The sequence below is a fragment of the Argopecten irradians genome, chromosome 13 (assembly GCF_041381155.1).
Source record: "Argopecten irradians isolate NY chromosome 13, Ai_NY, whole genome shotgun sequence".
Lineage (NCBI taxonomy): Eukaryota > Metazoa > Mollusca > Bivalvia > Pectinida > Pectinidae > Argopecten > Argopecten irradians.
This window is the reverse complement of record NC_091146.1, coordinates 34,545,529-34,562,352: the sequence shown is the minus strand read 5'-3', so window position 1 is coordinate 34,562,352 and position 16,824 is coordinate 34,545,529. Positions and strand designations below refer to the sequence as shown.

The 16,824-nt window shown below is 35.9% G+C and overlaps 1 protein-coding gene across 1 annotated transcript; it reads right to left on the bottom strand.

The window, feature by feature from the left end:
* Positions 1 to 265: 265 nt before the first annotated feature.
* On the bottom strand, positions 266 to 16,754 carry LOC138305462 (deoxyuridine 5'-triphosphate nucleotidohydrolase, mitochondrial-like). The gene is made up of 6 exons (XM_069245695.1): positions 16,517 to 16,754; positions 12,309 to 12,400; positions 11,605 to 11,649; positions 10,909 to 10,983; positions 6,274 to 6,344; positions 266 to 1,072 (listed from the first exon to the last, which is right to left on the bottom strand). The coding sequence occupies exons 1-6, from the start codon at positions 16,669 to 16,671 to the stop codon at positions 1,016 to 1,018; spliced, it is 495 nt and encodes a 164-aa protein (XP_069101796.1). The 5' UTR covers positions 16,672 to 16,754; the 3' UTR covers positions 266 to 1,015.
* Between the last annotated feature and the right edge of the window lie 70 nt (positions 16,755 to 16,824).

The window sequence follows — 16,824 nt, the reverse complement described above, 5'->3', positions numbered from 1 at the left end:
GAGTGATGACAACACGATGACATTACAATGAGTGATGACAACAGGATGACATTAAGATGAGTGATGACAATAAGATGACCGTATAATCAGAGATGACAACAGGACGACATTACAATGAGTGTTGACAACAGGATGAAATTATAATGAGTGATGACATTACCATGAATGATGGCAACAAGATGACGGTACCATGAATGATGGCAACAGGATGACATTACAATGAGTGATGACAACAGGATGACAATGATGAATGATGACAACAAAATGACATTCAATGAGTGATGACACTTCATGATTTATTGAAACAACATTCAATGAGCATATTTCATTGATAGCACTATCGGGGATAATGATATTGAATGAATGATGACATTACAATGAGTGATGACATTATTTGTGTTGACATTTAATGTGATAATGACGCGACAATGAATGATAGCATGGCATTGAGAGGAGATGTACTACGGAATATATAAAATATAGAGGAATTCCTTACAACTCCTTAGAGATTAGCATCAATCATCATGAGTATTCCGTACTAGATATACACAAATATCTCCATTTAAAACTATACCACATATGGAACAATACAAGAAAGCTCATAAATTCTAGAGGTCAGTCTGTGATATGAGATTCCAATTAGCTATATATAAATGGCACACTCAATAATACATGTAAGGGGCCGGGGAAAACCCCCATAATCTATAATAGACCCATAGGCCTCTGTACAAATATTCTGAACACATGGTGGTGAATCTTTTACAATTGAATAGTAAATGCAGATTTAAACAAATTTTACACACAGTCTTTTGCAACATTTGCTCTACACAAGTTCTGATACAGTATCTTTCACACCTACACAAGTTCTGATACAGTATCTTTCACACCTACACAAGTTCTGATACAGTATCTTTCACACCTACACAAGTTCTGATACAGTATCTTTCACACCTACATTTTATCTATTTACACACCTACATTTTATCTATTTACAAACTCCTCATCGATCACTTGCTCATTTTTGCCCTGTAGATCCAAATCCACCAGAACCTCGGTCCGTGTCATCTAGTGACTGAAAAAAAAAAATTAAAAAATTAAAAAAATTATAGCAACAACAATACACGACGTCGACTCACAACATGTCGTCAAGGGCAATATACAACTCACAACATGTTGTCAAGGGCAATATACAACTCACAACATGTCGTCAAGGGCAATATACAACTCACAACATGTCGTCAAGGGCAATATACAACTCACAACATGTCGTCAAGGGCAATATACAACTCACAACATGTTGTCAAGGGCAATATACATTGAACTCACAACATGTCGTCAAGGGCAATATACAACTCACAACATGTTGTCAAGGGCAATATACAACTCACAACATGTTGTCAAGGGCAATATACATCTCACAACATGTCGTCAAGGGCAATATACAACTCACAACATGTTGTCAAGGGCAATATACAACTCACAACATGTTGTCAAGGGCAATATACATCTCACAACATGTCGTCAAGGGCAATATACAACTCACAACATGTCGTCAAGGGCAATATACAACTCACAACATGTTGTCAAGGGCAATATACAACTCACAACATGTTGTCAAGGGCAATATACAACTCACAACATGTCGTCAAGGGCAATATACAACTCACAACATGTCGTCAAGGGCAATATACAACTCACAACATGTCGTCAAGGGCAATATACAACTCACAACATGTTGTCAAGGGCAATATACAACTCACAACATGTTGTCAAGGGCAATATACAACTCACAACATGTTGTCAAGGACAATACACGACTCACAACATGTTGTCAAGGGCAATATACAACTCACAACATGTCGTCAAGGGCAATATACAACTCACAACATGTTGTCAAGGGCAATATACAACTCACAACATGTCGTCAAGGGCAATATACAACTCACAACATGTCGTCAAGGGCAATATACAACTCACAACATGTTGTCAAGGGCAATATACAACTCACAACATGTCGTCAAGGGCAATATACAACTCACAACATGTCGTCAAGGGCAATATACAACTCACAACATGTCGTCAAGGGCAATATACAACTCACAACATGTCGTCAAGGGCAATATACAACTCACAACATGTCGTCAAGGGCAATATACAACTCACAACATGTCGTCAAGGGCAATATACAACTCACAACATGTCGTCAAGGGCAATATACAACTCACAACATGTCGTCAAGGGCAATATACAACTCACAACATGTCGTCAAGGGCAATATACAACTCACAACATGTTGCCATAACTATTTCAAAATCAACTCAAAAGAGGCTACATACATAGCGAGTGGTTGTTGGATATGGAATTGATTTAACAAATAAATCATATTACAAAACTACAAAAGAAAGCTCTTAGAATAATGCTAGATAAACCAATACTATCTGACAGTTTGGCCCTTTTTAAAGAAGCTAAAGCACTCCCTTTTGAACTCAGATTAAAATATCATACTGTAATTTTGGTTTATAAAGCACTGCATAATATGACACCGGATTATATATGTACTTTAATTGAAACTTGTCAAAATTCTTGCTTGTACAAACTCAGATCAGCTACAGAAAATAAACTCCTTTTACCTAAGTTACAATCAGAGACAATGAGGAAGTCATTCAGCTACTCTGGAGCTGTATCTTGGAATAATCTTCCACTTGATATAACACACTCCACATCCTTTGTAACTTTTAAGCAAAAGTTAAGAAATTATTTACTATCAAACTTGATAATCTAAATGAATTATTTATTTATATTATGCTTAATATATGTTACCTATATCAAAACAGTTCCTATTATTTCGTTTAAGGAATATATACTATACAGTATACGTATACTGTATATGAAACAGTAATGTATGTGTTTCATTTCACTTGTGTTTTTCCATTGTATTCTATATAGATTGTTATCATATGCATGTGATGTATATTTTGATGATTTATGTCAATTTTGTTTGTGTTTATATAATTGAGGGCCATATGGAAGATTAGCTCCATGCTAAATATGCCACCCTCAATAAATAAAGTATTATTATTATTATTATTATTATTATTATTTCACACTATCCACGCATTCCTACTTACCAAACGTCTTTTTTGAATAAAGAAATTAGGTACTTGAACATGAAACTAATCATTGTCAAAACTACATTCTGACATGTTTATGACAAATTGACATCTACTTCCCATCTAAATAATATCATGATCATCAAACCAATGTAACCAAGTTAAAGTCCCGCCTATAGCTAAGGCCAAACAAAATTATATGCATGTTTCAGATTACATGACTGAAAAAAATAGGGTAGGTCGGTCGAGAATTTTTTTTTTTTTTTTTTTTAGGATGGGTGGGGGAGGGTCGGAAGTAAAAACTAGGGTAGGTAGGGGTACCTGAAACATACATTTTTTTTTTTGGCCTAAGTGTGCTAATTCTACCGAAATCACCCCAAGGTTCTCTAACGGCAAGAAATACCAATAAATAAAGTCCCTTTTGAGTCGATAGTTTATGCAACTAATCGAAAAACATGCAAGATTATAATTTATAACATTGTCACACATACACCTTCAAAAGTGGTTTCTTCTGCAAGCAACGATCCGAGTACAGAAACACGATGTCATTTTGATTTGTGAAAATCTCAACCAATCAAAAGACCAGAGCTGTTATTCCACTAGTGGAATCTATCGATATATTTATCCAACAACCAGTACATTTATACAATGGCCTGAAAGTGGAATAAATACGTGTATTATGGTAAAATACATTTACAGTACAGTGGACCCGCGATAATCCGGACGCCGGTAGTCCGGAAAACTCACAATCCGAACGGAAATGTCAGGGAACGTATTTCCGTAACGTTATTTATACTCACTAGTCCGGAAATTCGTATTCCGAATCCAGAACTCCATTTTGGGAACGGAATGTAATTTTCGTTAATAAATTCCCGCAATAATCCGGACAATTTGTTGTCGCCACGTGCCGAGAAAATCCAAGGCCAGCTACAGTCATGTGTACAATACACACAATCACTTGACACTGAGTGTGTTGTCATAACGACGGCTGCCAGGTCATAGCCACGGGCGTTTACCTGAACACCTTTCACACGGGTATATGCAGTCATGTAACGGTTTTCTATAGGAGATCAAACTTCAGTGTTGTTATTGAGATACGCAATATATGTTTAGCCACACGCTTTTAAACATGCAGTTTGAGCTTGGGTACGGGTACGTATGCTGTAGATACCTTACTTGTTTTGAATGCAGAATATATCGCTATGAGTATCGGATACAATAAAGTGAGATAGTATGTGAATCTATTCGAATTCATCGCCTATGGTATAAGACATAAAGGCTACGGCATATGCCATTTACACGTGTGTGACACTGTGCACGAAGTTAGACGTGAACGGGCGCGTGGTTGTTACAAACGTCTGTAAGTCAGAAAGCAAACTTGTAGAAATGGTAATTAAAGACACACATTATACAAAATAACAATTATATGAGTTCATAAAATGTTCGCAACTATTTGTTATCATAGTTTTTTATGCCAAGAACGTAGATGATATTGATCCTTTGTTAGGCAATTTGCCGTACGATAGATCAAGAGTAGGATACGTAGCTATATGCATACATAGTGCACAATTAGCAATGGCTTTAGGTTTCGTATTTTGAAGAAGAAATACGTTTATTCAATATTTTTAACGGAATGATATAAAAATACCTATAAAACATAACACACGAAGTATTAATTATGATACACGTATATTACATAAAAGCCTATCATTGATTACAGGGTCAAGGGGAGTAACTCTTACGTGACAATTTAATTGACTAAGAACACGGAATTCGGCAGTCCGGAAAACTCGTAATCCGGACGGTTTAGGCTGGGAACGGAGGTGTCCGGATTATCGAGGGTCCACTGTATATTTTGTAGATACACATTACAACATACTAGTGAGGGCCGCAGTGTTGGGAATCGGTTGAAATTTCATGGTCGATCATCAGTTTTGTTTAACCAATCAATGATCAATTAAAATTGATTATTTTTTTCCGTGATGTATAACATATAAAAATTTCCTTCAAAGGCTCACGATCGCGAGGCCTCTCTGCTGTCATGTTTTCATGTCGTTTATTTTCTTCACAAACCATGCGCACCTTAATGTTTACATTACTACGTAGTGCTTATGCGCTCTTCAATTTCGTCTAAAGGTTTAAAATTTGAAATGATATGAGTGACAACCAAACACAAGGGAATGATTTTAACAAGTTTGCTATGATTTTTTTTAATGTTTAGTGATCAGCTAACTTTATTTTTTCGTTTATTATGGTGTCGGAAAATCTACAAACTCGATTACAGATTTCTAACTCGATTAATTGATCAAACACCTCAAACCAATGATACTCGACAAACTTGATTCATCGGAACACCATTAGTGGGCCGATTAGTATGCCCTTACCGATTATGATTATCGATTATGAAAATCCATAATTGATAATTGCTATCAAAAATATATAAGGTACAATGTATGTTGTAGATTTATTTTCTACACACCAGGTATAATTGAACAAATATCCTTCAATGGTTACTGGCCTGAGTAGCTGTGAAATGTACTATCTTTTCTCAACAGAAAATGAAATATTACAAGAACCTTGATTAATTAAGACTTTAAGCTTTAATTTTGTGTCAGTATTCTATACCAATGAGAATGACAGCAAATTATAACAGCAGAATTTCATATCCAAAATATTTATTAACTAGAAACCGATAATTTATTCGATTATCGATCGGTTTATGACTTCCGATTACAAATCAATAATCGATTATGATTTCAAACCAATTACCCATCACTACGACATACTAAATATTGGATGTGTAACAAGCACTGTTTGACAACAGAAAAGCTTGTCTGTCCTCTGGACTACATTATTATTTTACAACTACCGTATTCGACCCAATAAGCGCCCATGTCCCTATAAGCGCCCCTCCCCCTTTTTGAGGCCTCAATTTCAATTGCCCAGGCATAAATAAGGACCAAAATTACATAAAACGGTATAAATTTGCAATAATTTTAACTTATTAGCACCTTTTCATTTTTATCAATTTTTTGAAGCGCCCTGGGCACTTATTGGGTCGAATACGGTATTGAATTTGTGACAGAGCTGTCATTGAAAAAGAAAGAAACTAGGATGATAAGAAATGTCTAAAAGGTAAGGAACATATTTTGTTTAGGATTACCTCAGCTTCCTCTAGCTCTGGTATGTAAATTCTCTCGCAGACAAGCTGTGCAATGCGGTCACCTTTGTTGACTGAAAAATAAATCCAATTATTTAGTGTTGTTTCGATTAATCGATCTTCGTTCATGATCGATCACAGTTTGACTTACATTTACAATATATAATGATAAGATTTTTGTGGGTCACGGCAGGTGTTTCTCGCCAAGGAAGCTAGCGTTTTATTAGGAAAACAATTTCAACGAAATGTAGCACTTAGACAATAATACATCTTCATTTTCCAATGTAAATGTGTGAAAGACGATCCCCGCTACAACATCAGGACATATGGATTTTCCCAGAAACAAAAGTGAAAGTAGACTGGTAATTTGGTAGAAAAGTAAATAAAATGAAATCTATGAAGTAAACTTCAGCTCATGATCGATCATTAGTCATCATCAGTCACTTGCTTGGAAGTGATGATCCATCATGAAAATTAAGGCTGGATCAATATATCGATATACCGATACGTATCGGTTTTCAGCAGCGTATCGAATATCAATACGCAAACATACTGTATATCGCTGTATCGTTTTAACAACTCAACATACTGTTTTCTTTATAGAAATAGGAAATTCCAAACAAAATATATTCTAAAACATTATTCAAGTAAGAGCATCTCAATCAAAAGGAAGTGTTTAAAGCATCTGTGTCACCTAGATGGATTAGAAATGCCTTTTCATAACTAAGAATACGAATTGACAGAAATTAATTAACACAGATGATAAACCGAATCAAATGTTTGGTAGATTTTTTCCATGTTATAGAATGTTTTATCAAAATTGTCTTTAATTATCACAATATTCAAAACACGATGGTGAACTGAATTTGAAAAAGAGGTCCACTGTATCGTCAATGCGTATCGTGTATTGTTTCAGTGAATTGTCAATACGTATCGTATCGTTTTAGACCTTCCAATACCCAGCCCTAATGAAAATGCAACCGATTCCCAACACTACAGTTATTAGGTTTTCGCAGATGAGTCGAGTGATTAAATATCTACATTACTGTATAGCTGGTTATGTTCGAAATTTGATCTAAAACCGAGAAATCAAATTTCAGCGACTTCAAATTTTCGCGATGCATTTAAGAGTAGATATCATTCAACCATTTTTCATTATTTTGCGGATCAAATTTTCGCGATTATATAGCAATGTCCCACGAAAACGTGAAAATATCATCCCCTACAACTGGCTATACACTATTTGGAACACTGTCTACAAAAGTTACGAAAGTTTCAAGGTCATATCACACACAAAGCAACTCCCAACTATGAGGTTTTCGCAGAAAAGTCGAGCGATTCAATCACCTTTAAGTTTGTTAACAGTATAAAATATCTTCATTTATGAGGTTTTCACAGAAAAGTTGACTATAAACAACTCCATTTATAAGGTTTTCACAGACAGGCTGACTATAAACAACTCCATTTATGAGGTTTTCACAGACAAGCTAACTATAAACAACTCCATTTATAAGGTTTTCACAGACAAGCTGACCATAAACAACTCGATTTATGAGGTTTTCACAGACAAGCTGACTATAAACAACTCCATTTATAAGGTTTTCACAGACAAGTTGACTATATAAACAACTCCATTTATAAGGTTTTCACAGACAAGCTGACCATAAACAACTCGATTTATGAGGTTTTCACAGACAAGCTGACTATAAACAACTCCATTTATAAGGTTTTCACAGACAAGCTGACCATAAACAACTCCATTTATAAGGTTTTCACAGACAAGCTAACTATAAACAAGGACATAGTCATTCAGATCCCCCGCCAATGGAGATATCAAAGCTGAAGTAAGTTTGATTGTGGAGACTTATGTGTATAAAAAAAAACAGGAAAAAGGAAGTTGAGCTGAAGAAAGATGGAGTATAATTCAAGTAGAGCGGGGCTGCAATTGTTGAATCAGGTATACAGCCTTGACATTTATATTAGACTTTATATATACACAAAGATGGGTGGAGTTTTGCAAAGTAACATTTACCATTTACCATGATATTTTCAGCAATGTTTCCATGGTAACGAAAAAAGTGCAAAAAATGAAAACCTAAAAATAGCAAAAGGTACTACTAGACCATAAAAAGAATGTGTCTATGAAGTTTCGTGGAAATATCTGCTGGTTTTAGAGTTATGCTCCGGAAATGAACCTGCTACAAAAATATGATATTTTCAGCAATGTTTCTATGGTTACAGAAAAAAGCACAAAAAATAAAAACCTAAAAATAGCGAAAGGCACTACTAGACCATAAGAACAATGTGTCTGTTTCATGGAAATATCTCTGCTGGTTTTAGAGTTGTGCTCCGGAAACGATTCTTACACAAAAATCTGCCATTTTCAGCAATGTTTTCATGGTTACAGAAAAAAGTACAAAAAGTGAAAACCTTAAAATAACAAAAGGCACTACTAGACCATATAAGACCAATGTGTCTATGAAGTTTCGTGGAAAGATCTCTTCTGGTTTTAGAGTTATGCTCCGGAAACGAACCTGGTACAAAAATATGATATTTTCAGCAATGTTTCCATGGTTACGGAAAAAATGCAAAAAATGAAAACCTAAAAATAGCAAAAGGCACTACTAGACCATAAGACCAATGTGTGTATGAAGTTTCTTGGATATATCTCTACTGGTTTTAGAATTATGCTCCGGAAACCATTCGTACAGACGGACAGACGGACGGACGGAACCCATTTGTATATCCCCCGCCAACTTCGTTGGGCGGGGGATAACAACTCCATTTATGAGGTTTTCACAGACAAGCTGACTATAAACAACTCCATTTATGAGGTTTTCACAGACAAGCTGACTACAAACAACTCCATTTATAAGGTTTTCACAGACAAGCTGACTATAAACAACTCCATTTATAAGGTTTTCACAGACAAGCTGACTATAAACAACTCCATTTATAAGGTTTTCACAGACAAGCTGACTATAAACAACTCCATTTATAAGGTTTTCACAGACAAGCTGACTACGTACACAACTCAATTTATATGGTTTTCACAGACAAGCTGACTATAAACAACTCCATTTATTAGGTTTTCACAGACAAGCTGACTATAAACAACTCCATTTATAAGGTTTTCACAGACAAGCTGACCATAAACAACTCCATTTATAAGGTTTTCACAGACAAGTTGACTATAAACAACTTCATTTATATGGTTTTCACAGACAAGCTGACTATAAACAACTCCATTTATGAGGTTTTCACAGACAAGCTGACTATATAAACAACTCCATTTATGAGGTTTTCACAGACAAGCTGACTATAAACAACTCCATTTATGAGGTTTTCACAGACAAGCTGACTATAAATAACTCCTTTATAAGGTTTTCACAGACAAGCTGACTATACACAACTCCATTTATAAGGTTTTCACAGACAAAGTTGACTATAAACAACTCCATTTATGAGGTTTTCACAGACAAGCTGACTATATAACAACTCCATTTAAAAGGTTTTCACAGACAGGTTGACTATAAACAACTCCATTTATGAGGTTTTCATAGACAAGCTGACTGTAAACAACTCCATTTATAACGTTTTCACAGACAAGCTAACTATAAACAACTCCATTTATAAGGTTTTCAGACAAGCTGACTATAAACAACTCCATTTATAAGGTTTTCACAGACAAGCTGACAATAAACAACTCCATTTATAAGGTTTTCACAGACAAGCTAACTATAAACAACTCCATTTATAAGGTTTTCACAGACAAGTTGACTATAAACAACTCCATTTATAAGGTTTTCACAGACAAGCTGACTATAAACAACTCCATTTATAAGGTTTTCACAGACAAGCTGACTATAAACAACTCCATTTATAAGGTTTTCACAGACAAGCTAACTATAAACAACTCCATTTATAAGGTTTTCACAGACAAGCTGACTATAAACAACTCCATTTATAAGGTTTTCACAGACAAGCTGACTATAAACAACTCCATTTATAAGGTTTTCACAGACAAGCTTACTATAAACAACTCCATTTATAAGGTTTTCACAGACAAGCTGACTATAAACAACTCCATTTATAAGGTTTTCACAGACAAGCTAACTATAAACAACTCCATTTATAAGGTTTTCACAGACAAGCTGACTATAAACAACTCCATTTATAAGGTTTTCACAGACAAGCTGACAATAAACAACTCCATTTATAAGGTTTTCAGACAACTCCCTTTAGTGATTTTCAATGTTGTACAAGAAACATCATACATAGATTTGATTAATTTAAATCCAATTAACAGCCAGGGTCATGTAAGGACGGCCTCCACTAGTGTGTAGCATCTATGAAGTGCAGAGAGCGTGTTTTGGGAGACTGTGGTATATTTGTGTTGTGTCTCCTTGTGATAGTGAAACTCTTGCCCTTATTATAGTGCTATCTCACTGAAGCATGCCACCAAAGACACCAAGCAGCACATGTACACACCGCCCAGTCACACAGCCCAATATAAAATATAATAATCACCATCAATGCCATTATAACCGAAATCATACCCAAACAAATTTAATATTATAAAACATCCGGCCTTGGTCCTAAATTTTTAGCTATAATTTCACAATGAATATTACCCACCTTTAAACTCTTTCTCCGCATGGTTGAACATGACTACACCCACATTTCCGCGATAATCCTGGTCTATCACGCCCGCTGCAGAGAAAACAAATTTTATTATGAGAACAGTATATAGCACTAACTATTTGATTTGTAGAATTTTTTGTTATTTTTATGGTTCCTAACATTATAATGAACCATAAATATAAAACCCAACAAAATTTTTCATACGTTATTAAATGCACAGTAACATTTCTTCCCACAAAATAAGTAAGTGCCAACCATGAAACATTTCCTGTAATTCAAAATAGACAGATACAAATGTTGCATAAAATAACAAGAGGTCCATTAGGCCTGTATCATTCACCTGTTTTATCCAAGTCTAGAAGCAGGGCGTTTGCATGATTTGAACCTAATCTCAATTCATTCCAACAGAAGGACTTTAAATTGGAATAGGCCTATTTCAAAGATTAATTTTGGGCTAATAATTGCTCTTTACCCATACTACTTTACCAATATTGTCTAATTACGTCGTTGCATATCACTGAGTTCTCTGCCCTTGCCAATTAGTATAGATTGTGATGTAATTAATCTGCTAGCAAAAGCCATGTGGTTTTCTCTTAAAAATATGTTGTGCTTGTAAACATATGATGTCCCAAGGGCAGATAACTCTGTAAAATACAAAAGCGGCATACTTTGTGATAGTATACTACATACCTCCAATATCTATGAAATGTTTTGCTGCTAACCCTGACCGGGGGGCTGAAAAATAAAAATATCCATACATTATCTCAAAAGTGACAGTGCAAAGTTTCTCTTACTAGATCTAACCATTTTTTGTCAGCAATTTAGTTTGGAACCGGGATGAACGTTTATGTCAACTCTCTGCAAAGGGAGGGAACTCTCATCAAGATCAGAGTCTACCTGAGGCAATAGCGACAGGGGAGGGAACTATTGAACACATAATTATACCCCGTCTCTGCTATGTTCCTGGCAGCGTATGAATTCTGTCCCATTGCGGATAGTGTTGCAAGCCCGATGTGATCCGCAACGAAGCCCAATGTATGATATTTTCCAGTATTAACATTGGCAGTTAGGCTCTGGTGTAATAATACAACAATCAGAGTTCAAAAGGTCAAGCAATGACTGGGTTTTATGTCTGTACGATAATTCACTCAAAAATATGAAATATTCTGAAAATAGATCAATATGGGAATATATTCTTATTCTTATATGACTGGTAATAGGACGGTAACAAAACCTTTAAGTGACCATTCTGCTTAAAAAGACCACTTTTCTTGGGTTCCAATTAATAAATTTTCAACACAACTGCACCTGTGTATAAAGACCACTTTTCTTTTCTGGAGTGATTACTTCACTATCAGTACCAGCATAAGCACTGACAAGGGGAGACAACTCACCTACACGGCCGTAACATCCATCTGGCAGAGCTATCTGAATATCTGTCTTAACTATCTGTTTCTGTCTGGCAGGAATAGTATAGTCATAGGCACTGAAAAATAACAGGAATAATATAGTCATAGGCACTGAAAAATAACAGGAATAATATAGTCATAGGCACTGAAAAATAACAGGAATAGTATAGTCATAGGCACTGAAAAATAACAGGAATAGTATAGTCATAGGCACTGAAAAATAACAGGAATAATATAGTCATAGGCACTGAAAAATAACAGGAATAGTATAGTCATAGGCACTGAAAAATAACAGGAATAATATAGGCACTGAAAAATAACATAGGCACTGAAAATAACAGTATAAGAATAATAGTCATAGGCACTGAAAAATAACAGGAATAGTATAGTCATAGGCACTGAAAAATAACAGGAATAGTATAGTCATAGGCACTGAAAAATAACAGGAATAGTATAGTCATAGGCACTGAAAAATAACAGGAATAATATAGTCATAGGCACTGAAAAATAACAGGAATAATATAGTCATAGGCACTGAAAAATAACAGGAATAGTATAGTCATAGGCACTGAAAAATAACAGGAATAGTATAGTCATAGGCACTGAAAAATAACAGGAATAGTATAGTCATAGGCACTGAAAAATAACAGGAATAATATAGTCATAGGCACTGAAAAAAACAGGAAAAATATAGTCATAGGCACTGAAAAATAACAATGAATTTCATTTCACTGGAGGAATAATTATACTTATAAAAGGCACTGAAAAATAACCATGATTTTCATTGGAGGAATAATTATACTTATAAAAGGCACTGAAAAATAACAATGATTTTCACTGGAGAAAAATATAATATACTAGGCACTGAAAAATAACAATGAATTTCATTGGAGGAATAACCATGTACATAATATACTAGGCACTGAAAAATAACAAGGAATCTTATTGGAAGAATTATATGTATACTCATAGGCACTGAAAAATAACAATGAATTTCACTGGAGGAATAATTATACTTATAAAAGGCACTGAAAAATAACAATGATTTTCATTGGAGAAAAAATATAATATACTAGGCACTGAAAAATAACAATGAAATTCATTGGAGAAAAAATATAATATACTAGGCACTGAAAAATAACAAGGAATTTCACTGGAGGAATAATTATACTTATAAAAGGCACTGAAAAATAACCATGATTTTCATTGGAGAAAAAACATAATATACTAGGCACTGAAAAATAACAAGGAATCTTATGGGAAGAATTATATGTATACTCATAGGCACTGAAAAATAACCATGAATTTCACTGGAGGAATTTGCACTTATAAAAGGCACTGAAAAATAACCATGATTTTCATGGGAGAAAAAATATAATATACTAGGCACTGAAAAATAATAAGGAATCTTATTGGCAGAATTATATGTATACTCATAGGCACTGAAAAATAACAATGAATTTCACTGGAGGAATAATTATACTTATAAAAGGCACTGAAAAATAACACTGAATTTAATTGGAGGAATATAATACTTATGCTAGCAACTAAAAAGTGACAAAGAATTTCATTGGAGGAATTATGCACTGAAAAATAACAATGAATTTTATTGAGAGAATAATAATCAGATAATCATAGGCTCCTGAAAAAAAAACCCAACGGATTTCATTGTTGACAGACAAACTAATAACACAATATTCATGTTTTGGCCTTATTGGTCACTGTAGTTCGTGTTTTGCTGCTCATGGCGCACATATTTTTTGCTCATAAATTAATCATAATTGGCCTACCAGAAATAATCTATATGGCCAAAAAAATACATGTCTGTTTTGGGTTACCCGACCGATCGCGAGACTGACCCTAATTTTTTACCCCCGACCCTAATTTTTTTCCCCACTTTTCTACGAAAATAAAGTAAAAGTGGGGATTTCGATCTCAGATTCCACTTCTGGCCCCAATTTCTCGAAACAAACTTGGCTGAAGTCAAAAGTATTCATATAAGTTATAAGGGCGCAGCCTTTCGTGCCCGAAGGGCACGATCTTCGGACACGATGTGCGAATCACTTCTAAGGTAATGCATACATGAAAATATAAGAAACAAGAGGCCCAGAGGGCCTGTATCGCTCACCTGGTTTGTAATGCCAAGTAATGTTCTGAATACAGGTTCATTGTTTTTTTTTCTGAAGGAATTTGAATATTTACCTCTAAATCCCCTATTGGGCCCCATCCCTCCTGCCAAAGGGGGTCAGAGCCAAAATTTACACAAATTTCTGTTCCCCTTCCCCCAAGGATGTTTGTGGCCAAATTTGGTTACAATCCATGCAGAACTCTAGGACTAGTAGCGATTTAAAGGATTTACCTCTATTTCCCCTATTGGGCCCCACCCCTCCTGCCCCTGGGGGGTTAGAGCCAAAATTTATACAAGTTCTGTTCCCCTTCCCCCAAGGAAGTTTGTGGCCAAATTTGGTTACATTCCATGCAGAACTCTAGGACAAGTAGTGATTTATAGGATTTACCTCCATTTCCCCTATTGGGCCCCGCCCCTCCTGCCCCCGGGGGGTCAGAGCCAAAATTTATGCAAACTCTGTTCTTATTCCCCCAAGGATGTTTGTGGCCAAATTTGGTTACAATCCATGCAGAACTCTAGGACAAGTAGCGATTTATAGGATTTACTCTATTTTCCCTATTGGGCCCCGCCCCTCCTGCCCCCGGGGGGTCAGAGCCAAAATTTATACAAGTTCTGTTCCCCTTCCCCCAAGGATGTTTGTGGCCAAATTTGGTTACAATCCATGCAGAACTCTATGACTAGTAGCGATTTAAAGGATTTACCTCTATTTCCCCTATTGGGCCCCGCCCCTCCTGCCCCCGGGGGGTCAGAGCCAAAATTTATACAAGTTCTGTTCCCCTTCCCCCAAGGATGTTTGTGGCCAAATTTGGTTACATTCCATTCAGAACTCTATGACTAGTAGCGATTTAAAGGATTTACCTCTATTTCCCCTATTTGGCCCCGCCCCTCCTGCCCCCGGGGGGTCAGAGCCAAAATTTATACAAGTTCTGTTCCCCCTCCCCCAAGGATGTTTGTGGCCAAATTTGGTTACAATCCATGGAGAACTCTATGACTAGTAGCGATTTAAAGGAAATGTTGACGGACAGACGGACGACGGACGACGAAGACGGACGGACGACGGACAACGGACGACGGACGCCGCGCCATGACATAAGCTCACCGGCCCTTTGGGCCAGGTGAGCTAATAATCATCAACATCTTCATCTTCATCATCAGCATTCATCATCACATCGTCTTTATTATCTCATCATACTGTCAATTATCATACTTTCATCTTATATCAACCATTCAAGAACAATCACACTATTCCGTCCACACATAAAAAGAAGCATACATAATAATATATTCTCTTCTCTCATATATACTATCTTTCACTCATGAAGGCGGTTATTGGTAAGGTGTAAAAAATTCTTCTTCCTCTTATGTGGATTTCCTTCTAAAATGGGGATTTTGGGACAAGGATAGAGTGAGATATATGAATAAAAGATAAACAGAAAATTCGGCTCCGTTTATTCACAGGAGTTTGACGTTCTGTCAATAATATATAGTATACATATATTAAAAAAATATCAGCGCATGGATTCGGGAACAAAACAAAGTGGCCGCGAAATCTGCAAACTTCCAAAATGACATGGGATTAAACTTATTGTGATGGGGTTGTGAACAGGTTAGTGTTGATATATGTGAAGAATAACAACTTATTGTATTATAGGAGCGGTGACACATGCAGACATTGCCCAGAACAAATTTTACAGAACTTTTACCGAAGGTGGTGAACATTTTGGCCAGCGATGCATTTCATTCCTGGTGTTTTTTATATAGTATATAGGGGTATTTTTTAATATATGTATACTATATATTATTGACAGAACGTCAAATTCGGCTCCGTTTATTTTTCCATAAATTGAACTTTTTAACATTGCATAAGTAATGTTTACTGAAACGTCTGGCTGCGCCCTTTAAGGCCTTGCCTTCAGTGATATCATAAGGTAAAGACTTAAGTCTGAACTTTTGTTTCGAGAAATCGCTCTCTGGCTATTATTTTAGAGTGAAAGACAATAAAAAATTTTTTGTCAATGTAACCCAAAACAGACATTTTTTTTTGGCCTAATGTTTCTGTAATTACCTATACAAATCGTAGCCTGCTGCCAGTTTGGAGCCTCGAGTTGGGGTGAAGGCATTCTCCGTCAGTTTAGCAAACCTTAGAATGACATTGTCTAGCGGCATCGTCTTTTGCTTTTTTGCTTCAGGTTCTTGTTCTTCGACTAGCACTTCGGGCATACCGGGTTACCTAGAAATTATGGCGCGTTATATCTGAGGTTTCTCTTTCCCGCGCAATTTCCTTCACGTAGTGAAAACGCCCGAGGTGTCCCGATACTTGACTTGTCACTGTCTCTAGACGCTTTAACGAATAACGAATAACGTGATCGTTAA